Source organism: Akebia trifoliata, chromosome 9, assembly GCF_017979445.1.
Source record: "Akebia trifoliata isolate Shusen 1 chromosome 9, ASM1797944v1, whole genome shotgun sequence".
NCBI classification, from domain to species: Eukaryota; Viridiplantae; Streptophyta; class Magnoliopsida; order Ranunculales; family Lardizabalaceae; genus Akebia; species Akebia trifoliata.
The window spans coordinates 1,022,279-1,046,516 of NC_141383.1; the positions used below are offsets into that span (position 1 = coordinate 1,022,279).

Consider the following 24,238-nt stretch of genomic DNA (forward strand, 5'->3'; position numbering starts at 1 on the left):
TTTTTCTAAATAGTCCCTAAGTTTTGAGCGGTCTCTTAGTCAATTTTTTTTCTTAACAGCCCTTGGGCCTCATCTCCCACATTCTAACGATTGAATGTTCTAACCATTAAACCTCATCGTTTTAATCTAAAAAAATTAGATTTTTGGCATCTCAATTGACTCTAATTGTCGAAATGGATTTAAGAAGGAAGAATAAGCTATTGTCAAGGATATTTTTTTAAAAATATTTTGAAGGTGTATGTAAAAATGAGTGGGGAGTCAGTGGATTATCCTCTTATTCATTGTGGATTGGCTTCCAAGGTGTGGTCATTTTTTTTTCTATCTTTGTTTAAGGTTTCTTGATGTGAATGTGATCATCATTCTTTTATTGCTCTTTAGTAACTTGGAAGAATACTTCCTTTTTTTGTAGGTTAAAGACTCTTTGGAAAGTCACGTCCTTTGTAATTTGTTGGAGGTTGTGGAAGGAAAGAAATGGGCGCACATTTGATGAGAAAGAAAGCTCATTGTAAGAACTCACTTTCAATATTTTTAATCTTGTGTGTGTGTGAGCAGTTTAAGGAATTTAGAGAATTCTTTTTTGAAAATTTCTTATTTAGGTGAGATATTGTTAGTAGCAAAAGATAATTGTTTCTACTTTTTTTTTTAGGACTTCTTATCATCCCATCAATAAAATTTAACTTATATAATAAATAAAAAAAGATGTATGTAAAAAATTAAAAATTCTTCATTTTTTTTTCCTTAACTTTTGGATGAAAATCGATCAAGAATGGTTCTTTTGGGTTGAAATCATATAAACAAGTCGTTATCTCAAGTTTTTAGTCGATCTCTCCATGTAGTTTAGTCGAAAAAACTCAAATAATGAGTTCACCAATAAAGTGATGAATTCGACAGTAAATAAAAATTATCAAGCTTGACAGTAAATAAAAAGTGGTGAACTCGACAATAAATAAACGAAAGTAGTGAGTTCACTAATAATAAGGGACCATTAAGAAATAAAAAATTTACTAAATGTCCTAATAAAGTTTTCAGGCAAAACTTAAGGATTATTTAAAAATAGATCCCTTCATCAGGGTCTTTTAAGTAATTTTCCCTAATTTTTTTGAATTGGTAGCAGTTTGGTACTAATCCGGTATCCATCACCTGCCCTACTTTGGACCATTTATGGACGGCTGGGTCGGGCATAGATCCAGCCGAACCCAGCCCATTGACACAAGTAGTTGTTTTCGAAAAGAAGACACACTTATAATCTACAACTTCTGGAGCGAGAATCTGGCATTATTGGTATAAGGGCCGTTAAATCACGACAAAGGACTCTCCGACGTGGCATGCAAATGTGCGCAATACGCACTATGCCCACATTAAAGACAATCCAATAAAAAAGAGAGCGGAACTCTCATAGTCCCGTAACCATTACAGTTTCCATGAAACCTATACGTGTGGCATTCTCTGATTGGAAATATAATTACATTTTTAAAGTAAATGACACGTGTTATGATATTATTGGATCATTGAAATGCTACTAATACACCAACGGACCAACCCGTCTTTCACGCACGAGCAGTTGATTTGCTGTTAACAAGTACTAGTTTTAAGCAGTTAAATCAATCAAAATCTGACACGTGTATAATACAGTAATATTATTTGACACCTATGAGAGAAAACGAGGAAAAAACTGATGAGACGTTTTAATGACTCAGAATTCTATTTAAAGATCCACGTGGCTGTATTCTGTTGATTTAACAGCTTAATAGTATTATCCTACAACAGCAAATCCATCAACTTTTTTTAAGACATTTCTCTCAGTCGCACACACTCACTTCTGTCTAGTATTTGAGAGAGAGAAAAAGAGGGAGAAAAACAAGATTTTAGTGAGAGAGGCGAGAAACAAATTTAGAGAGAGAAACAGTAGAAAGAGAAGAAGATTTAAAGCAAAGAAGAGAGAGAGGAGAGATTTTCGTTGAAGTAAAGAGAGGAGCTGATGAAGACTTGATTTTTTATTTTTTATTTTTTATTTGCTCCAAATCTCTGATTTGAAATCCTGGAAACCCTAGCGAACAAGAATTACTGCAGAGAAACCCTAAATCCTTGAATCCGAGCTGGTGAAGATTCGATTTTTTTTTTATTTTTTTTCTCCTCAGGATCTCTGAATAGAAATCCTTGAAACCCTAGAAACAAGAATTACTGCAGAGAAACCCTAAATCCTTGAATCGTAACTGATGAAGATTTGATATTTTTGGGGGATTTTATTACATTCGGATGTGAGCGCATCAGATCCGTCATGGACGATCTTCCCGGCGTATGCGAGAGTATTTCTATGCTGGAGTTGAGTTGCAGCGGCAATGGTCGTTCTATGACCAATGAGATTGCACCGACGCCTCCATTAACGGTCTCTGGATCCTTTAGAGAAGGGAAGGCGACGAGGAGGCGAGTTTCAGTTCGTCCGAGCTTGGATTCGGATGAGTTTATAAATCTCTTGCACGGTTCGGATCCAGTGAAGGTCGAGCTCAATCGTTTGGAGAATGAAGTCAGAGGTTATAAATGAGATTTGATCTGCAAGATTTGAGGAAGAATCGCTCATTTTGCTCAAATTTCTGTTAATTTTTTACTTGTTTTTGCAGATAAGGATCGGGAATTAGGAGAAGCACAAGCGGAGATCAAGGCATTGAAGTTCAAGGAACGTCTGAGAGAAAAAGCTGTCGAAGAGGTAATTTTTTCCTTATTTTCTCTGATTTTCTTAATCTAATTTTCTCTGTTTATTTGAATTTCTTTTACATATTAGCTTTATTTTTCCAGTTTTTCTACATGTTGGCATTATTTGCATAAAATTCACTAGCTTTAGCCTTTAGGGTATGTTTGGATGGCCATTTTGTTGGAAATTTCACTTTTTTATTCTTTTAATGTTTGATATTAAACTTTTTTGCTCAGACGTGTTAGTCCAAATCAAATTTGATCCATGGAAATCAATGGAAAAAAGAGGAAGGATCCAGCCTTTATTTTTGTTTGTTTTTCTTTTTTATTAGTGGGTAGAGTTTTTAGATTGTCTTTTTATTTCATTTTGAAGGTCTTATTTTTTCCACCAATGTTGTCCTTTTCAATTTTAATATTTGAGTATTGCATCAGTATTTATGTATCCATCCTTTATTTTTAGTTATTTTTCATTTTTATTAGTGGGTATAGTTTTTAGGTTGTCTTTTTATTTCATTTTGAAGGTTTGTTCTTTGCTTTTTTTGTTTTTGTGTTTTTTTTTTTTCCCTATGTTGTCTTTTTGAATTTCAATATTTGAGTAATGCATCATATTTATGTATCTCAAACACTTCTATTTTGTCTTTTTTTCTTCCTATTCTTGTCTTGCATCTCTTATTATTATTATTTTTTTCCCTATGTTGTCTTTTTGAATTTCATAACTTCATTGGTGTCGGTTTATGTTTGTGAGGTCGCTGTTAAAATGGTTTAGATCCGTCTTTTTCTAGAATTTGGGCAATTTCTGACTTTTTGTTTTTTCCTTTGTTTGCATTGGTTGGTTGTTATATAGCTTACTGAAGAGTTGACAAAGGTGGAGGAGAAGCTCAAGTTGACTGAATCTCTTCTAGAGAGCAAGGTTTTGATTGAAACTCCTTGATATTGTTATTATTTTGTAGAAATCTCTTTTTCCGCCTATTTTCAGCCTTGCTTGATTTGCAATTTTTTTTTGTAGAATCTTGAAATTAAGAAAATCAACGATGAGAAGAAGTCGTCGATGGCTGCTCAGTTTGCTGCAGAAGCTACTCTTCGAAGGGTTCATGCTGCTCAAAAGGATGACGACATGCCTCCAATTGAAGCCATTCTTGCACCATGGGAGGCAGATCTCAAGCTTGCTCAACAGGAGGTATTATGCCTTTTACTTCTGATATATGCTGTGATTCCATTTTGAAAATGATACTGATAATATGTGAGAGTTGCTATTGTCACCCCAACTTTTTTACTTATTACAACCCAATTTCTTGAATTATTTATCACACCCTAATTAATGATTAAAGCATACCATTCGTACATTACAAAAGTTTGGTTCAAGTTATTACATCAACATTACAAGGCATGATAACACATTCAAACAACTTTAGCTGTTGTTTATGATTAGGATTAGGCTCATATAAAATCCTAAATCTAACAAATAGAAATCTAAACAGAGGGAGGGAGGGAGTTTCTATTGGCACCCCAACTTTTATTTATTCTAAACCATTGATTTTTTTAATTTGGGTGTAATAAGTAAAAGTTTGAATGCCAATAGCAGCTCTCTAATAAATTAAGAAAAGAAACTATCATTAATAGCTCCTGCTTATGTTGCAGATAGCAAAGCTGCAGGATGACAACAAGGCATTAGATCGCCTTACCAAATCAAAAGAAGCAGCATTGCTTGAGGCAGAGAGAACCGTTCAGGTTGCATTGGCAAAGGCCTCAATGGTGGATGATCTTCAGAATAAGAATCAAGAATTAATGAAACAAATTGAAATCTGTCAGGTATTATGGGATCATGTGTGCTGCTTTTTTTTTTCCAGTCTATCCATAATCGTATTGTGTTTAGTTTATATATCTTCTGCTTGCATTGCATACACTAGGAAGAGAATAAGATCTTGGACAAAATGCATCGTCAAAAGGTTGCAGAGGTTGAAAAACTGAGTCAAACTGTAAGGGAACTGGAAGAAGCTGTTCTTGCTGGTGGTGCAGCAGCAAATGCTGTGAGGGATTACCAACGGAAAGTTCAGGAGATGAATGTAATGTCCCTATTTTCTACATTAATACTTGGCTTGTGTTACCTCAGACTTTTTCCCTTACGTAATTGGTTTGGTTTCTGTTCCACAGGAGGAGAGGAAAACCATTGATAGGGAACTGGCTCGAGCAAAGGTCACAGCAAACAGGGTTGCGACAGTGGTAGCAAACGAATGGAAAGATGCGAATGATAAAGTGATGCCTGTAAGACAATGGCTTGAAGATCGAAAATTCTTGCAGGTTTGATTTTAAAATTTTTTTCCCCAATGTTTTAAGAGTAACACTAGCCTTACTAACTTGTGAAATCTTGCTAAGGGTTGAGCTCACCTTTTGGCATCCAAAATCATGATCCGATGCCACAAGAATGTAGAGGACAAAATTCTATCAACCTAAAAAAGATTATTTTTCACCATTAAATTTTAAGTTGAAATTTGAGAGTTCGGTGGGCGTTCGGTAGCCGTCCATTTTCAAAACCTTGGTTGAAGCACTTTTTTATTTTTGGATCTGAGTTTTTCCATGAAAAGAAATGTAGAGAGCTGTGGTGTTGGATTGCTAATTTGGTAATCCATTTGAGCCCAAAAGAAAGTGTTTTTCATGTTCAAATACTCATTTGCTGCTGCTAGCAAAAAAAAAAACTCATTTGCTTATCCATTTGGCACTTAATTTATTTTGTAACTATTGTTACAGGGAGAAATGCAGCAACTTCGAGAAAAACTTGCTATTGCAGAGCGAACTTCAAAATCTGAAGCACAGTTAAAAGTAATATTTGGTTTTGCAGTGATAGATATCTATCTTAGTAATTTCTAATTGTTCTATGAAAGGAATTTAGGATTATCTACCTTAGTCATTTCTAATTGCTCTATGAAAGGAATTTAGGAATGTGTTTTCTTCTACTGTTCAGGAAAAATTTCAACTTCGGCTCAAAGTATTAGAAGAAGGATTGAGAGGACCCTCAAATGTTAATAGTCGCTCTACTTTAGAGGGGAGAAGTGTCAGCAATGGGCCTTCACGTCGCCAATCCCTGGGTGGAGCAGACGCCGTCTCTAAATTGACCTCAAGTGGCTTTGTATCCAAGAGATCATCGTCATTTCAGTTGAGATCTTCAATTTCATCTAGCACAAGTACGATATTGAAGCATGCGAAGGGGTCATCAAAGTCATTTGATGGAGGTTCAAGGTCATTAGACAGGGGCAAAGTCGTCCTTTCAAATGGAACTGGCCCAAACTGTTCACTAAATAAATCCTCTGAAGGAAGCAGAGACAGTGAGGTGAATAATGCTTGGAAAGGCAATCCAGATGAAAAGCCCAATGATTTTTTGAACATTGATAGAGAGGATTGTGTCTCGGTATTGTTATATGACATGTTGCAAAAAGAGGTCATAGCTTTGAGGAAAGCTGTCCATGAAAAAGATCAAAGCCTTAAAGACAAGGATGATGCTATTGAGGTCAGTTCCCTTACCATCCCCCCTTTCTCTGTATTTGTTTTTGTTTTTGTGCATCTATCAAAAAATAAAAACATTTGGTTGCAACCCATGATGGTTCAGATGCTAGCAAAGAAGGTAGATACATTGACCAAAGCAATGGGGGTTGAGGCCAAGAAGATGAGAAGGGAAGTGGCCTCCATGGAGAAGGAGGTAGCTGCCATGCGTGTGGAGAAAGAACATGAAAATAGGGCTAAGCGACTCAGTAGTTCCAAGGGTCCTGTAAACAGTTCTCAGTTGCTTCCGGGAAGGTATTTTAATACAAATATTATCTTACTTTTGATGTACTGTTACCATTTTTTCCTTCCTCTGTAACTTGTTTTCTAAGATGTGTTTTGGAACTTATTTTAATAAGGGCTCCCATTTTCTAAAATTTTGCCCATGTCAAACACTCTAGTACTGGTGTTATATCGAATCTGTGATGCCTTCTCAATCCTCTCTTCGATTTAGTATAAGTTAATGAGTCTTCTCTACCAATCAAAACAATACAAATTGACTTGGTTTGAATCATGTTTCTATTGATAATGAGTCTTAATTCTTTCTGCAACTTGAATTGGTTGGAGGCTCCGACTATCCTTAAGAAATATTCATATGTATTTAAGATGGAGACATTTATAAAATTGATTTTTCTTAAAAAAAAAATTAATTGAATTTTTGTTAAGTATTTTGTTTTTTCCTACACTACATGATAAAAGGTGTAAATTCGATGCTAAGATCCGTCGAAATTTAGCTAAATTCAATGGACTGTGACGCCGAATTTATCCTTTTTTTTACGTAGTGCTATTGATGTTGAAACACACTTCCTATTTCTCAAGTCTATTTTAAGACTATACTATATATAGGGTTTTATTTTTTACAATGTTTATTATATTTACCCTTTTTGATTGCTTTAAATTAGTTGTAGTTATATCTAGCAAACCGTAATATGCACGAAGGTTGTGATAATCATGTAATGTGACATGGCGTTTATTTATGTAAGTCAGACAACACGTGAGCAATGTGCATGTATTTTTTTTCTTCGAAGATAGTGTTACTTTCACAGGAGTGTGTGAGGTACAAGATAACAGAAGAAATTCATTCAAATGAACTTTTTTTGGTACAAAGATTATTATTTTAAACAAGAAACAAAACAAAACAAAACTAGGATAGAAATGACTAAGACCAACACACTTGTATATGATAAGGCATAGAATTGTGTACATCTCATGTAGATTAATCTCTCAAGTCTTTCTTGTAATAGAGTTTTGAAGCTTTGCTTACGTTCTAGAACTATCTCTTTTAAAAAGTAGATGAGCTATTTCTAAATCAAATTATAGGATAATGGTTGAATTTAGTTGTAGTCTGTGATTCTCAGTTGCTTCAATAAGCTTCACATGAGTGCAAGGGCATATCTCCATGTTAGTACTGACAAAAGTATTATATATTTGTAATTAGATATAATTCATAATAAATTTTATTTTACTAAAAGATGGTTGAAAGATAAAATATCATCTTTGTGTATTTTAAGGAAATGGTTTGATGCATTTCCATTTATGAGAAGTGTGAAAATAATGATGGCATCAAACTTTCAAACATATAGTGGTGGATATATCCGCCACTATAGACCTAGTTTTTTTTTTTTTCCACTCACCCCTACATGGCTCCGCTCTTGCTTGAATAGCTGCAGATTTGTAGTCTTGTAGATGTTAATGTAGAAGAAGAGTGGTGATTAATGAAACTATGGGTTAAGAAAATGTACGAAAGTTTTTATCCAATAGTTGGACGTAGGACTTTCTGGGGGAGCGCGGTGCGTGTGACCGTGGGATTAGTCTCACCTGAAGGGTGGGGACTGGGGATACCCACAGTAAGCAAAGTACATATATAGGATGTGTTAGGGGGAAATCTAAAGCTGACAACTATTTTTACACAACCACCCGGATGCTGTCCATTTTTTCAATGTTTTCTACAACACCACCAGATGCCGTTGTGTCTTGTAAAATGGATGGCATCCGAGAGATGTAGAAATAACCGTCACTAGTAGAAGTCCTCCGAACACGACCTACATATATATACTATGGCCTGAAGAGAACAATAAATAGGCTTCAGTCTCTACGTGAGCTATAGAAAAGTAAAGATTTCTATATTTCTATTGTGGTATTATTTAAACTTAGAATTGATGGCTGTTTAACAGTTTTCTCATAGAAGTCTCAAAATATCTACAATCTGTATGAAACCTATTCGACCGTCATGAATTTGCCGAATGTATCCAGTTTAAACCACTATGTTTGCCTTCATGTGGAAAACTGTGCCCTTCGCATTATATGTCACTTATTTAGTAGTTGTCATTCATCAAAATTCAAAATATTAGCAAGACCAAAACAGAAAAACACCAAATCAGGTAGGAGTGCATCAGGTCTCCGTCAAATGATTTCTTGTGTTCTCAACATATTTCATTTATGATGGTGCCAGCTTGCTAAGTTGGTTATAAGTCTCTGACGTTGATACCACGGCGGTGGCTTTGACCTACTAATTACTGACCACTAATGTTGTGTGCCTAGCAAAAAAAAAAAAAGGCATCAAATCACCATACATACTCGACGTTTCAGTGCGAAGAATGAACTGACATCTTACTATTCCATGCAATTTTTATTATTCATCTTCAGCATCCTCTCTTATGCTTTAAATTTGAACTTCCTTCTGTTCTTGGCGACTAAGAGAGATTCCTCTCGTGTAGATCTCAGATTGTATTTCAATATCAATCAATGTGCCGAAGAGCAAAATACAAATTTGGTTCACACATTGGACTGTATCAGACCACCAATATGTAGATGCTATGTTATGATCTTTATTAATTTGGTTTATTTCGATGCACTTAGTGGATTTTTTGTTCTTTTGTTCTTCTGTGGAGTAACTAATTTGACACTTTCATCTCTACAGAAATATATCTCGAAGTGGGCTTATGCGCAACATCCAATGATCACTAGTGTCCCTATCGTAGAAGCCGTAAAGAGTAATCCTCATAGGCCTTGTTCCTTGTTATTTTTCCTTATTTCTCCTTCATTCATGATTTATTCATGGATTATGACCGGCATGCTGATGGAACTACGATCTTCAAAATTGGTGAAAAAAAAAGAGAGAGAGAGTGAGAGTCTCACGATCGAAGGAAGAAATCGGTGTGCTGCTAACTTTAACTACTGTCCCCTGTACTTTATAAAGTAGAGAGAGCAAAAACGGAAAGAATGTTGAAGATGATGGGCTGACTTTCTGAAGGATTTCTTTGAGAATTAGTGTCTGTATGGTTGTTTTTATAGGTTATTTGTAATTTGCAGTTTTAGTGTGTGTTTCTTTCAAGGTTGTGAATATTGTTGTAATCAGATAAAAGTTAAAAGAGCTTTCATGGGCTGCTGTGTCGTTTATTCCCCCCTTAGTCCTTTCTGAGTTATTTATTTATATTGGAAACTGTTGTGTTTGTGCCTCGTTACTTGTTGGAGGTGCTTTTGTATTTGGCATAAGGGATTATACAATATAATTTTTTGGGTTTTTTTTTATAAAATGAAAAAAACTTAATTTTATAATTATTTGTCTTATGGTCGATTACATTTTTTATTTATTTATTTTTACGGTTTATATGTTCATAGAAAATTCATTTTCGATGCAACGTGTCCTTTATAGGAATCAGTTTGGAAGGAATGACTTAGATAATTTTTTCTCCCACAAAAACCATGGTCAGATCTCAGTTGAGTTTCTAAAAAATTTGACATATCATTTCGATTTGGACCAATATGTTAAAAGTCAAATCGAATCGATGATTTAACAAAAACTTCCTCAAATTGGTTGGACGACGGGCAAACATACCTTAGTTCAATTTTGTTGTACTGGCTTATCTTTAATACTATAATGAGAGGGTCAGGTTTCAATCGATCATGAAGAATGACTCATGAGATAACACACGATCTCGACCATGTAAAGAAGAATTCCCACAATCAAGATTTATATGTTTCTTGATAACACTTCTGCATACTTATCTCGAGAATAAATCTCAACTCGTTGGATTTTGTTTTTAAATAATTGGGATAATGGTTTGTTTTTTTTTTTCCATTAATCATTCTGCATGAGTAACCAAAACCTGAACCAATGAGAGAAGGCTGAATAGAGGTATCTGTTTAAAACCCCAAAATGCCTTTTCACTTTTATATTTTATCTTACTATTATCAAGGTCATTTTCGTAAATTACAAAATATCTTTTTTAATTATTATTATTAAAAATATACGAAAAACTCATACTTTCCCCTAAATTATCTTCATTTATATTGATAATAAAAATGTAATATTTCTAAAATACCCAATTTTATTACAAAATTCAGTTGGATCCAGTTGGACCACCGTTTCGGTCCGGTTTTAAAAAACATTTAGAAGCAACCGATTTACAATGGCAAATCGTATGGTTGGCCTCCGATTCCGTTCCGCCTCGCTCGACTGGTTTCTGACTCGTTCGAGTTTTAAAAAAACTGTCAGCCTTCAACCGTTTTTAGTTTTTTTTTTTCTTCTTCTTTCTGTAGCACTCTCCTCTCTTCTCCGTAAAAAATATTACAATTAAATAGGAAATCAAATCTCACGCATTTGCTCTCTCTGGATCTCGATCTCGATCGGATCTAAATTTCAGATATTTTTTTAACAACAGTTATAGTAGAGATTTTCAGATCCTTGAGCAATTTCGATCTCCAAAAATGGCGACAATGGAGAGCTTAATTGGATTGGTGAATCGAATCCAGCGAGCTTGCACTGTATTAGGTGATCATGGCGGCGAAGGAATGTCTCTTTGGGAAGCTTTGCCTTCCGTAGCTGTCGTTGGAGGCCAGGTTCAATTTCTACAAATTAATTCTCTCTATTATCATCTTTATGTTTATTTGTTTTCTAGGGTTCTTGTTTTGATTTTATTAAATTTGTTTCTTTAAAATTAGAGTTCAGGGAAATCATCCGTCTTGGAAAGCGTTGTTGGAAGGGATTTCCTGCCTCGAGGATCTGGTAATGTCGATTAGGAATGTTTTAGTTTAGATTCTTTTTTTTTTTAAATATATATAATGATTTTTAGATCTACATTTCTGAAAAAGAAAGAAAATTTTACAATCTGTTTGTGAATTATAAGGCATTGTGACGAGACGGCCTTTGGTGTTGCAATTACACAAGACGGAAGAGGGGAAGTCAGAGTATGGAGAGTTTCTTCATGCACCAAAGAAGAGGTTTAATGATTTTGGTATGTAGAAATCAAAGGAGTAGATTTCTCTTTATCTGATCTGATTAAGATAAAGTTTTAGATTGATATTTCTGAATTCTGCTGATGTGATACCATATACACACCATTGATGGCATTTCGTAATGATAGATTATCGGATCTCTAAGACTCTAATTCTAGATTCCAGAATTTTCATCTTAGTTATGAGTTATATGTAGGACTCAATCACATAGGCAAGTGCTTTGCTGAAACAATTGAGTATTATTGTTGGTATTCATGTTTTCTGTTAATTTACTTGGAAGCATTGAAATATATCCAAGAATTGTTCACTTATTTTTGTCGTCATGTTTTATTACCCGTTTTGAGATTATTTATAATATTAAAGATTGTATTGAGCAATGACTTTTTTTATATTTATTTATTGCTTAGCCGCTGTGCGCAAGGAGATCCAGGATGAAACTGATCGTATAACTGGAAAATCAAAGCACATCTCCAACATTCCAATCCATCTAAGCATTTATTCACCAAATGGTTTGTATTTATATGCCTCTACTTCTTGATTTACTTGCTGCATTTGGATTGTGTAAATGTTATAACTTCCCCTTACATGAGAGTACTATTCATGCACTTTGTGCTTCATAAATGACACTTTCTTTCCCTCTCAATGCATATTGAACTGGAGTTAAATTTATGTTAAGCTCCTATGATGCTAATATCATGTAATTTAGAAATTTTGATTTAAATTTCCACCATAATGTCGTACATACTATTGTATTTTATCATTGAACGATTGATGCATTGATCTTTTCTTTAGGAAAAAAGTATGGATTGAAATATCAACTCATAATGATGTAATGTTTGATCATACAGCCTCTGATTAGATTAAGTCAAAGCACCTGATGGAATGCAAATTGATTGTTATTTTTGTTGATCCTAATGTATAAATCTGAATCAGAAATAGGCTATGCTAAATCTAATAGTAAGAATAGTTGGAATGAACTTATCAGTTTGATTGAGTGATTGTGGCACGGAGAAGTCATTGTCCTTAAAATCAATTTCACCTCCTTAGGATGATATTCACAATGCAGTCAGTCTCAGGCGATTGGTTTCCAAGATTCAACAGTCACAAGTCTGTTAACCACGCACTCAGAAATAACAGATCTTTGGCGAACTCAATCAAATCAGTCGGTGTATGAGTAGTGATGAATAGCAAAAGAACGGAAGGGAGTGAGAGCAAAACAATGTTTCTATCTGCAGTCTGTGTTGTTGTGTATAGAACTTTAGGATACACTTCTCTTTTATAATAGTTAAAGCCTAACAGTTCAATGGATTAAAGAGAAAGACGTTTGGGCCTTAATTGATTGGCCCGTTTCTGAACGTTGGAGGATCCAACAAAGATTAATTTGAGCAACGGTTGAGATGAGATGTTTAATTAAAAAGGATCAAATAAATTTGAGCAAAAGTGACTCTTTCACACACACCCATGTGAGGCTTAAATCCAAGATTTGCAACCCCCCCTACGTGCGCATGCGCACTAAGGGTTTTCGACGGGTTGGCCCCAAACACAATGGGCAGCAGTCCCATGGTGCCTTGGGCCCCCATGTGCACGTGAGACCCACTGTCTTTCTCACTCACACTCAAGGAAATAGGAGAGTGGGAACATTTATCTCTACAACTCTCACGAGAAAGTAAATAAAAGAATCTTTGACTTTTCAAGTATTACAAATAAGGAAAATGTTCTCTTAGTTAAGGTTTTACCAAAAATGGAAAAACCCTACTCCTACCACACTCAAGAGAAAAGAAGGTCTTGAGTTCAAATCTTGCCCCCAACAAAACCCAATAAATAATATTAACTATGAATCCTACAACAATTTTAACTTATGTCTTTCTTCAAGTAGTAACATTTCTACTTCGTTTGATCATTTATTGCTAAGATCTTGGCACTTGGATGCAAAACCTTTCTCTTGATTAGTACTTATTTTTAAAATCTTTCACGTAAGAAAAAAAAAATGATTACCACATGAACCACTTGTAAGGAAAAATAGATTCGTTTTAAACTATCCCTTGGTATGTCTTTCGTTGGTTATACATAAGTTCAAAGAAATGAATGTGGCATTTTTGAGAAAATCTCTAGGGAGGTTCGGGGTGGAACATCGTCATGGGAACTTATAGGTGAGAGATCTAGAAAGGGATATGTAATTTTTTTTCCAGATTTCGGAAAAAGAATACTCTTTAGGGTAGGGAAAGGTAATAAAATCCATTTCTGGGAGGATAGATGGTGCGGCTTGTCACCTTTGCAGAAAAAATTAGCCAGTTATACTGGGAATTTGGCTTTAGAAGAAACTTCAACAACTAGGAAATACCCCTTGTTTCCAGCCTAAGGGATCTATCATCCCATGTTATCATATCCATAAGTGAGGAGGATAGGCCAATTTGGGTGAGCTCAAATAATAAGGTATTATTGATCAAATCTTTCTATTTATCCCTAATGTATGTGTCAAGTCAATCTAAATTTCCATCATTTGCTTTTTGGAGCAAAAAATTTATTTCAAGTTTTTTTTTCACATGGTCTACGACTACAAATAAAATCCTAACTATTGATAATCTGATGTCCTGTGATTTCACTCTGGTCGATTGTTGTCTTGTGCAAATCTTTTGGAGAGTCAATCAACCACATACTAATCCATGGTGATGTTGTTTTTGATGTGTGGACTCACTTCTTGTTGCTATTCACCTTTTTGGTTGTTTTTCTTTTTTAGTCTTCGCTTTCTGAGAATTGGCAAGGACATGTCTTTTAGGGAAGAGTGAGGATCCTATGACACCTACTGCCTTTAGTTGTTTGTTGGGGTCTTTAAAATGAGAGAACAATTGATCCAGGTTATCATTATTAGCATCTTGGGTTTTATATTCCTCTATATAATTTATTTGAGGAAGCCAAGAATTTTTTTTTTGAAGTTTGTAGACTTTCTTTTCAAATGGGATTCAATTTGTAAGTTGGATGGCTAATCTTATTTACCTTCTCATTGATGTTCAGCTCATTCATCGACCTTTTGGGATAGATGGCTGGTTAACAATTCCTAATATGCATAATCAAATGGATAATTGTTGGATCATTTGTTTCTTGATTATAGCTTCTTATGTGAAGTCTGTGGGACTTTCTTAGGGAACTTTGTATGCATTGGACAGCTTCAAGTGCTGGTATTCAATTTATCTGAATTTGATCAATATCTGTTTTTAGTGCTTGGGGTGCTTTGTTATGAGGATTTCTTCCTTTGTGCTGAGAATATGGTAGGAGTGAGATAGGAAAATTGTCAAAGAAAAGGTAGAGGGACTTGAAAAAGTAGTCTTAGACTCAAAGCTTTGATGTATTACTGGTCTTCATCTTGAACAGACTTAGAGGAGAAGGATAAATGTTTTGAAGAGGTGATTTTCAGATAAGGGATTTTTGGTTGCTCCTTGTTGTTGTGATGTTTTGTATCCTTTGAGTTGATGTCCTCGACCTCTCTTCTTTCCTTTAATAAAATTTCTGTACTTAAAAAAGGAGAGGTGATTTTCAGATAGGATGTTCTTGTAAACAGGACTAGATACCATTCCCAACTGTGGGAGTTGCATGTGTCTTAACTCATAAGGAAGTAGGTGAGGGTCTTCCTCTCTTCTTGCATTTTTTCCCTTTTATTTAACAATGCATTTACCTTTAACAAGAAATTACTATTGTTGAAGATAAGTTACAGTTGATTTATCAAAAAAAAGGAAAAAAAAAGATCGGTTACTGCTTAAGAATGGGTTTTAACAAAAGCCAGCTTCAACTTCACAAAAGAGGGAGAAAAAAAGAAGAAATCAAAACTGATCTTGCAGAAGTAAAAAATAACTGTGTGGGGTGTCACAAAGTTTTGGCTTATTATCCTCAAGCTAACTTTGTCGTGAAACCCACCTTAAAAGTCAATCCATAATCATATATAAGCATTCACTCTCAAGAGATGCAAACTAAGTATAGATCTTGAGATTCTTGGGCATTGAGTTTATATGATTCTTTCTTAATGACTAATTGAAACTTTGGTTCTTTATTTGAGACAGTTAAAATATTTGCATCCATATAGTTGGGTTTTGTTTCAATAATTTAGTTCTTAATTACTTCGTTACACAACAGGAAATTTGGTTGTCCTTCCCTTCCTGAAATGTATCATTCCCTCTCTTTTTTGAATTCTTTATTAGTCTTTATGCTTATTAATGGCATTATTTTCTTTGGCAGTTGTGAACTTGACCCTCATTGATCTACCTGGGATGACAAAGGTTGCCACAGGTAATTTTCTCAGTAGCATTGTTTTGGTATTATATGAAGCTAAGCTATAATCTCTTCTTTCTTATTAATTGATGATGATTTTGGCCTTTACAGAGGGACAGCCAGACAGCATTGTTGAAGATATTGATAACATGGTCCGCTCATATGTTGAAAAAGTAAGCATACTATATTTTCTGTGGGATCAATAAATTTCAAAAGCTGAATCTTCCTTTATTATGTGTTTGTTCACTATTTGATTCCAGTTTTTCCTTTAAGAGCAGAGGTTCCTAATCTAGCATCGGATGAAAATAACAGATTGATCTATGGACTATTTTCCTCGAAATTTCTTCATATACCACCTAACCGACAAAACTCAAGCTAATTAAATGTGATTAATCATTAGTTTGTTGTCTGATTTAGGAGATCTCATTGGTGGAACCAATTTAATGGTGCTCCCAACCCTGAAACCTCATGTGGGCCTTGGTTTCTAATCTCGGTATCATCCATGAATGAGACGGATAGACATGGCATCTCAACTATGCCGTATCTTGCGAGTTAAATGACATGACTGACTTGGACAAGTCAATCGGGATTTTGTATATTTTATTTAAAATAATTATCTTTTTAGTATTTAAATATATATTATATAAATAAAATATGATTTTTTGACCAAACATCTTCTAATATATTTTATATTATAAAACAAATTTATAATTATTTTTATATAAATATATATGAATAAATAATTGTAAACCGAGTTAAATGGTTTGTCTCGTCCATGAACAAGACAAACCATGGTGTGGGCTATAACAATGATTGTCCTTCCTTCATGGCTGCCTGATGGGGATCTTAAATTTCTCTTTCTTTAAATGAATGTTTGCGTTCCCTGAAATTCCTTCTCAATCTATAAGCAATTGCTTCATCTTGTAATTGTATGGATTGCTCCGAATTATATGGATAACCATTTATAGCTGCATTCTCAAATTCTTCCATACTCTTTATCTTATGACCTGTTCTGGTTTTGTAGCCCAATTGCATTATACTGGCCATTTCTCCTGCTAATCAAGATATTGCGACTTCCGATGCTATAAAACTAGCAAAAGAAGTTGATCCTTCAGGTTCCATGAAGTTGTTTTAGACTTTTTCTTTCTATATAATGAGACACATGGGTTCACAATGATGATGATTTATTTAGTGATTGTATTTTTATTTCCCTGTTTAGGTGAAAGAACATTTGGAGTCTTAACAAAGCTCGACCTTATGGACAAGGGTACCAATGCTCTGGATGTAAGGTTTTGGTTTGAAATTGTGTACAATTGCTGAGACTATACTTATTTTTACAAGAATTAGCATAGACTTTACATGTCAGGGGCTTTGCATGCTCTCTATCTTTGTTTTTTTTTCTTTTTCTTGTATGTGGTAGCAGACTCTACACTAAAACATGAATTTACTTTTGATTATGAATGTGTAAGGTTCTTGAAGGAAGATCATACAGGCTTCAGCACCCGTGGGTTGGAATTGTTAACCGTTCACAAGCTGATATCAATAAGAATGTTGATATGATTGCTGCTCGTCGAAGGGAGCGTGAATATTTCGAGTCTAGCCCTGATTATGGACACTTGGCTAACAAAATGGGCTCGGAATATCTTGCGAAACTTTTATCTAAGGTAGAATCCCAATAAAATATACTGGAAATTTGCCTTATTTCTGCTCAGTATGGATTTTTGAATCTTTGTATCCTCTCTTACCAAGAAGTAATTTTTCATCAGCATTTGGAGACTGTAATCAGGCAGCGCATACCAAGTATCATTGCTTTAATCAATAAGACAATTGATGAGCTTGAAGCAGAGCTGAACCATCTTGGCAGGCCTATCGGAGTAGATGCAGGGGTAATAATTAAGGACCTTTTATATAATAAATTTTTAACTATTTTTGAAAGGTTTTTTTACCTGATTTTGGTCATTTGAAGTATGTCATCCGTATATGCAGGCTCAGCTGTACACAATTTTGGAGATGTGTCGTGCATTTGACCGCGTATTTAAGGAGCATCTGGATGGCGGGTAAATACATCAAACATCATTGTGTATTAAATCTCGTTTTCTTTTGTGTTTATTAAGTGCTTAGTCGACTAGTTGATACCAAAAAAATAATAATAATAATAAATACTTAAGCTTTACAGATTGTTTTGTGTTTATTGAGTCTGATAATAGATAGTTTGTCTGATTAAAAATCATATATTTAGAAATAGAAAGTACTTTATTTTCTTTATCAATGAAAGCTATTGTTGTGTTTGAGGCAACATTTACTAATACTTACAATGCTTTTCATTATATAACAAAGATAATCCTATTTTGAATCTGCACAACTGAACCATGATGACTCCATGTCACTTATGATTTTAGAAGATAACAGTTATGGAAGAAGTGAGCTAAAGACAAAAGTCAAGGGTGAAATGACCAAAAGATGGGGATAACAATACAACATTCTTTCATATAATGGCTTGCTTTCATAGGAATAACAATCATATCTCGAACCTCAAGGTCAATGGTACAGTCTAGGAAGATGAGGAGGAGATTAGGCATGAAGTGTTGGAATTTTATAAGTTATACTCAAAGATGTATTAGCAAGGACATTCCTAGATAACCTGTCCTTTTGCAATGCCCCAACAACCAACAGGCATTGGATAAAGAGACCATTTGAAGAGGATTAGGTATTGCCAAACCATTGTTAACATTATAGTTTCAAAAATCTGCGAGTTTTTTAAAAAATCGCGATTAAATCACGATTTTAATAGTTTTCAATTAAATCATGATTTTCTCAAAAAATCATGAAGTTTTTTGAAAAAGTCCGAGTTTTCAAAAAATCACAAATAATCGTGATTTAATTGATTTTTTTTTTTGAAAAAATCACAGATTATTTTTGTTTTTAGAAATTTTAAGTATTACTTTTCCTTGTAATATTTTAAAATATTAAATGCATATTTTTTTTATTTAATACAATTATATTCTAGTTTATCCTATGTTTTCCTAACTTTTGCCATCTTTTTTTGAGGTCTCTTGCCAAATTATTTCCAATCCTTGACTTAGTTACCATGGCTAAAATGAATGGGGAAAAGGTACCGAGTCCAAATGGCTTCTCAATGATCTTTTTCAGTGTGTGTGGAGACATTGTCAAGGTTGACCTTATGAAAGTGGTCAAGGTATTTTAAGAGGGGGGTTTTCTGGACAATTGTTCTAATGTCACCTTCATTTCTTTGATCCCGAAAAACGTTGGGTTCGAAGATCAATCAGATTTTCCTCCAATTAGTCTTCTTGGTGTGATCCCATTTTATGTCATTGTTCCATAATTCCGGTTGTTTTCCTATTTCAGTTATATCCTTGTCCGAGAGTTGGAATTCATGGGATTTTATTGGACAAGAAAGACTTATATAATGCTTGACCCCTTTTTGGTCTGTTGGGGACATTAGAAGGAGAGGAATAACTGAATTTTTGAAAGAAATGAGGAATGACTATCAGATGTCATTATTAGTATATGAGCTTGATGATCTTTGGGTGTAAGTTATTTGAGGAGTTTGTTATATCCCTTTTTGAGAGTTGGCATTCATGGACTTTTCCGGGAAAACAAAACAATACTATGGTGTATTGGTGCTCGACCCTTTTGTTGTTTGTTGGGAACTCTGGAAGGAGTAGCCAAGTTTTCAAAGGGGAATGAGCAATTATTACCAGATGTCATAATTTGTATTATGAGCTTGCTGTCTTTTGGTGCAAGTAATTTAAGGAGTTTAAGGGTGTCTTCTTTGAAAACTTACCAATCGGGTAGGATTCAACTTGTAAGGCTATGGCCTAATAATATGAAACTTGAATGGGACAGGTCTCCTCGACCACCTATGTACCTTTTATTCCCTTATTAACAAACTTTATACCAAAAACAAATCTCTTGAATTCACATAGATTTTCTACATTGTTAACATGATGTTTGGTCTCTCTCTTTGAAGACAATATAACTAACCGATAACTTGTTGCCTTAGACGACCTGGCGGAGATCGGATATATTTGGTTTTCGACAACCAACTTCCAGCTGCTCTGAAAAAGCTCCCTTTTGATCGTCATCTTTCTTTACAAAATGTTCGAAAAGTTGTTTCGGAGGCAGATGGTTATCAGCCCCATTTAATTGCCCCAGAACAAGGATATAGAAGGCTCATCGATGGCTCTCTTAGCTTCTTTAAAGGCCCAGCTGAAGCCTCAGTGGATGCTGTAATGCTCTAGCTTTACCCTCTTTATATGCTTTATGTTTGCATGGATATATCTGAGTTCTATGTTAATGCAGAAGGTTGGTTGGTTGTTAGTTTGCATGTAATTGTTGTCATGTATCTGTTAGAACTTGGAGGTTAATTCAGTGTCGTTCTCAAATTTTTTTGTCATTTTTGTTGGTTACATGACCCATTATTAGTAAAATGGTCAATATTATTTATGTAATGTTGATTGAAATTTCTCCAAAAATTATAAATCAATGTCCTTTTGTTTCAGAGATTTAAATCTGAATTAATTTATTGAAAAAGAAAAAAAAAACCCTCATTGATACACTTTTTCTTTTCAGGTACACTTTGTCCTTAAAGAACTTGTTCGAAAGTCTATAGCTGAGACAGAGGTGAGCAATATGTAGTTGTAGAAAACTGTTTTCTTGAGCTGCGTTTAGAGTTTTGTCACAAGATTCTTTACCAGTCATGTAGTTGGTTTTCTTGGAGTGAGCATTCTGTACTTCGGTTTTTTCAAATAATATCTGTATTCGCATTATACATTAGCAATGAATTTTTGTTACCTATCAGTTGTATCTTTTCTGTTCCAATTATTTGTGGAGTTGGCTACACATCCTTTTCCACATTTCCAATGTGTAGGGCATGTTCTGTTCAAGGGTATGCAGTCAAGTCATTGGTATTAAATGCCTTTTTTGAGCTAGCCTTGATTATGAACCAGTCTGCTACCTTTCGTTCTTTGTAAATGAGCAAAACATCTCAATTAATCTCCATTATTACCTATTGGAGTTTCTCTAGGTTCCTCAGAGGTTCTTTGTCTTCCTGTCTTTCCACTCAATTTATTTTTGAAATTTACTAATTAGCAAATTCAATTTTTAAGGCACCTAAACACCCTTTATTTTTTAAAGAACTAATACACATGGAATTCACTCTCTCTTGTCACTAGACCAGTTGGTTTGTCCCACGTGTACATGAATATGTTAATGATGCCCTTTCATATGTGCTACAAATATGTTTGTCGGTGCTTACTACAATTCGTAAGTTGCATTCCCGGTGGAACTTTCTTTTTTATACTACAAAAAAGAAGGAAAAATATCATAAAATTATTTGGATGGTAAAATTGGAGTATGGTGAATCCCCATCCTAGCTTCAAAGAAAGCTAATTTGAACATAAAAATGTGTTGGTGTCTAAATGTTGAAGCTGCACATCGAACCAAAGCTGGGTGTTGAAGAAGAGGCATGCATCTGGAGTGCCATGTGACCAGTATATACCAATCAACTTAAAAGGGAAACTTTCTAAGATGGTAGTAAGACCAGCTATGCTTTATGGAGTTGAATGTTGGACAGCCAAGAAGCATCATGTTAATAGATTGAGTGTAGCAGAGATGAGGATGTCAAGATAGATGAGTGGAAAGACTAGGTAAGATAAAATTAGAAATGAAGGAATTCAAGAAAATGTAGGAATAGCTCCAATTAGCGATAAATTGAGAAAAGTCAATTGAGATGGATTGGGCACGTACAACGAGGGCCGATCACAGCCCCAGATAGAAGGAATATGCAAGTTGGAGGTACTAACAAGGTGAGAGGAAGACCCAAAGAACGTGGTTGAGATAGTGAAAGTAAATATTGACACACTTTCAATAGCTCTTCGATGGTATTGAAGAGAGATCTTGGGCAACTGACTGCATGTAGACAACTCATTCACAAAATTACCAAACTTGACCAAAATATCGTCTCCATGGTTTGCCTCTCAAAAGTCAATGTGGATAAAAATGCACTTAAAAAGAGAAGGAAATATTTATACCCTCTAAATATGTGCATAAAGTAAAGCATCGTTATGTACATCATATGTGCAAGCCCCTCAATTTTATGCATCGTAAATGTACATCATTAGGGGTTAGAACTTCCCATTACTGAATATAATTCTCTGGCTTCCTGGTTATGCTGTTTTACATTTCCAGGAATTGAAGCGGTTTCCCTCACTTCAAGCTGACATAGCAGCTGCAGCAACAGAAGCCTTGGAAAGATTCCGTGAAGATAGCCGGAAAACCGTTCTACGACTGGTCGAAATGGAGTCCAGTTATCTGACCGTGGAATTCTTCCGGAAGCTTCCCCTTGAACCAGAGAAGGGTGCAAACACCACAGCCCCAAATATGGATCGGTACTCAGAAAACCATCTCCGAAGGATTGGTATGCATCCTCTTTGCCTTGCTATAGTTGTGTCATCACACATGGCACTTTGATGTTTCATGTAATCATGGTTAAAGTTTTGTACCGTCTTGAAATGTTAAGAGTTAAGACATTCCAATTTTATCCAAGACTGGAAGTCTGGAATGAAACATTGAATGTTTCAGGAATCTTTTGGAGTGTCTAGGTCGAGTTATTGCCTCGAGACAAGATTTTGAACCTTGCACGTAATTACCATTCAAAACTTTCCTACTACTAACATGCATTGCATGATATCTGGTTACAGGATCTAATGTCTCTTCTTATGTGGGCATGATTTGTGAGACGCTGAAGAATTCCATCCCCAAAGCCGTTGTTTACTGTCAAGTCCGAGAGGCCAAGCGGGCACTTCTCAATCATTTTTATACTCAAGTTGGGCGGAGGGAGGTACAGTTTCTAGAACCATAATTTTGAGTTGTTGTCCAAGCTCAACCCGGACATCTTAACACTAGTCTGATTTCACAAATCGGAGTCTACTGTCCTAAAAGAGGGAAATTATCTTAATTTTTTTCGTTCCCTCCTTCGGTTCCTCTTTTACAATCTTAGAAACCATCTTTAAAAACCTTAAATAGATTACAACAGTAACAATCCTTAAATCTGTACCAAAACAAGCATGGCTGAGTGTCTTTGAATGGTAGGATGAATTTAGGAGTGGTTTTTTGAAGGATTAGATAGGAATAGTTTGTGGAGGAGAATAATTCAAATCTGAATAGAATTCTTTGCATTTGTGGGAATAGGAACTGGCCGGGTTTAGTCACTTAAGAAATAAATATGGAATTAAAACTTGAAATAGACTTTTTTTCTTTTCGGACAAGCAAGCGAGTTAGGGGTTAGAAATTAGTCGGTGAAGGCAGATTTAGAATGCTAATAATATGGATTTAATCAGTAAAATTCTCTAAAGTCTAAACAATGTTATCAAACGTATAGGCATGGCAGTTCAAAAGAACGCTAAATACAGTAAATAACAAAAGTGATATATAAGAAAAACTTAGGGACAAAAAAAAAACATTGATCTATTTTATATAGGAGTTTTTTTTTTTCTTTTTTTTTTGGTGTTTGTGTGTCTGTGTCAGAAAACCTTCAACAGCATGAACATTCTCACTCAGGATTTCTTCCACGTAAATTAAACAATTGAGCAATGAACTATACTAACAAAGCCTTATCCCAAAGATTTAGGTTCGGCTAAGTTTTTTGTTGTTGAACATGACTATATCTGCTTTCAATATCCCCATCCATGTTCCTTTGGGTCTCCTCTTTCATACTTTTAGGACCTTCAACTCGAATATTTATTCTAAGTGGTGTGCTGTAGTTGGCCTTCATTGAACATACCCAAACCATCTCATTTGATTTTCTCTTAGTTATTGCCTATTGGACCAACTAAGCTACTCAAACAAACTTGGGGAGAGCCTGCTAAGTTTAAATAAATAAATGAATAAAATCTAAGCTGACATGATGTCGATTTTATTTGCAGAAGAAGCAACTAGGTGCAATGTTAGATGAGGACCCAGCACTCATGGAGAAGAGAGATTCCATAGCTAAGAGGCTCGAGCTGTACAAGTCAGCTAGGGATGAAATTGACTCAGTGGCATGGAAATGAGGAGCAGTCTTATACAAACGTGTGAGCTTGCAAACAGTTGGAAGCAATAGAGATCGGTCCTTCAAGTGACTAATCACATTCTTTTTGTACTTGAAATAAAAATTTAATAAAACCGACATTCATTCAAATTTCAAAGACCCCTCGGCAATTGGGGTTCCAACGAATTATTTTTCGATTCCCTTTTTCAATTTTTATCAATTAAGCAATGAAGGCGGGATTTTTTTTATCCCTGGTCTTTGTATTATTACCACTCACAGATTTTACCAACTTACAAAAGTTGGCATTTTCAATAGTGTATTTGAACATGCATACATGGACAAAGGACTTCCATTGATTTTCTTCTATTTGATTGGAATTCCATTTAGGCTTTATTTGTAATTCACCCTTTTGGAGTTTCTGATAATTGATTGAATCTGAGTTTTTGATAATTGATGTATTATGTTATA

The 24,238-nt window shown here is 34.9% G+C and overlaps 2 protein-coding genes across 3 annotated transcripts; both read left to right on the forward strand.

Annotated features, from left to right (window-relative positions):
- Positions 1-1,815: 1,815 nt before the first annotated feature.
- On the forward strand, positions 1,816-9,625 carry LOC147393984 (microtubule-associated protein 70-2-like). Its single transcript, XM_086453499.1, has 11 exons — positions 1,816-2,531; positions 2,619-2,704; positions 3,533-3,598; positions 3,695-3,865; positions 4,327-4,497; positions 4,596-4,751; positions 4,840-4,986; positions 5,434-5,505; positions 5,648-6,190; positions 6,290-6,477; positions 9,143-9,625. Exons 1-11 carry the CDS (start codon positions 2,279-2,281, stop codon positions 9,180-9,182), a joined length of 1,893 nt encoding a protein of 630 aa, XP_086309625.1. The 5' UTR covers positions 1,816-2,278; the 3' UTR covers positions 9,183-9,625.
- A 1,147-nt stretch (positions 9,626-10,772) lies between these two features.
- DL1C (DYNAMIN-like 1C) lies at positions 10,773-24,136 on the forward strand. Of its 2 annotated transcripts, XM_086453047.1 has the most exons (16): positions 10,773-11,064; positions 11,167-11,230; positions 11,352-11,459; positions 11,868-11,969; positions 15,688-15,738; positions 15,832-15,893; positions 16,745-16,835; positions 16,940-17,004; positions 17,190-17,384; positions 17,487-17,606; positions 17,707-17,777; positions 19,745-19,970; positions 20,314-20,364; positions 21,931-22,159; positions 22,443-22,582; positions 23,667-24,136. In XM_086453047.1, the coding sequence occupies exons 1-16, from the start codon at positions 10,933-10,935 to the stop codon at positions 23,790-23,792; spliced, it is 1,833 nt and encodes a 610-aa protein (XP_086309173.1). In that variant the 5' UTR covers positions 10,773-10,932; the 3' UTR covers positions 23,793-24,136. The 2 variants fall into 2 exon arrangements, with proteins under 2 accessions (XP_086309173.1, XP_086309174.1); XM_086453048.1 differs by lacking the exons at positions 10,773-11,064; positions 11,167-11,230; positions 11,352-11,459; positions 11,868-11,969 and adding an exon at positions 14,280-14,427.
- Positions 24,137-24,238: the final 102 nt, after the last annotated feature.

What these genes read in the sequence shown, in the direction of transcription:
- LOC147393984 (XM_086453499.1), top strand. Translation starts at nt 2,279, where the DNA reads ATGGACGATCTTCCCGGCGTATGCGAGAGTATTTCTATGCTGGAGTTG. An exon ending in TTTGGAGAATGAAGTCAGAG is followed by an intron (nt 2,532 to 2,618) that starts GTTATAAATGAG and finishes TTGTTTTTGCAG; the next exon opens with ATAAGGATCGGGAATTAGGA. An exon ending in TCAAGCTTGCTCAACAGGAG is followed by an intron (nt 3,866 to 4,326) that starts GTATTATGCCTT and finishes CTTATGTTGCAG; the next exon opens with ATAGCAAAGCTGCAGGATGA.
- DL1C (XM_086453047.1), top strand. Translation starts at nt 10,933, where the DNA reads ATGGCGACAATGGAGAGCTTAATTGGATTGGTGAATCGAATCCAGCGA. An exon ending in TTGCGAAACTTTTATCTAAG is followed by an intron (nt 17,385 to 17,486) that starts GTAGAATCCCAA and finishes ATTTTTCATCAG; the next exon opens with CATTTGGAGACTGTAATCAG. An exon ending in CTCAAGTTGGGCGGAGGGAG is followed by an intron (nt 22,583 to 23,666) that starts GTACAGTTTCTA and finishes TTTTATTTGCAG; the next exon opens with AAGAAGCAACTAGGTGCAAT.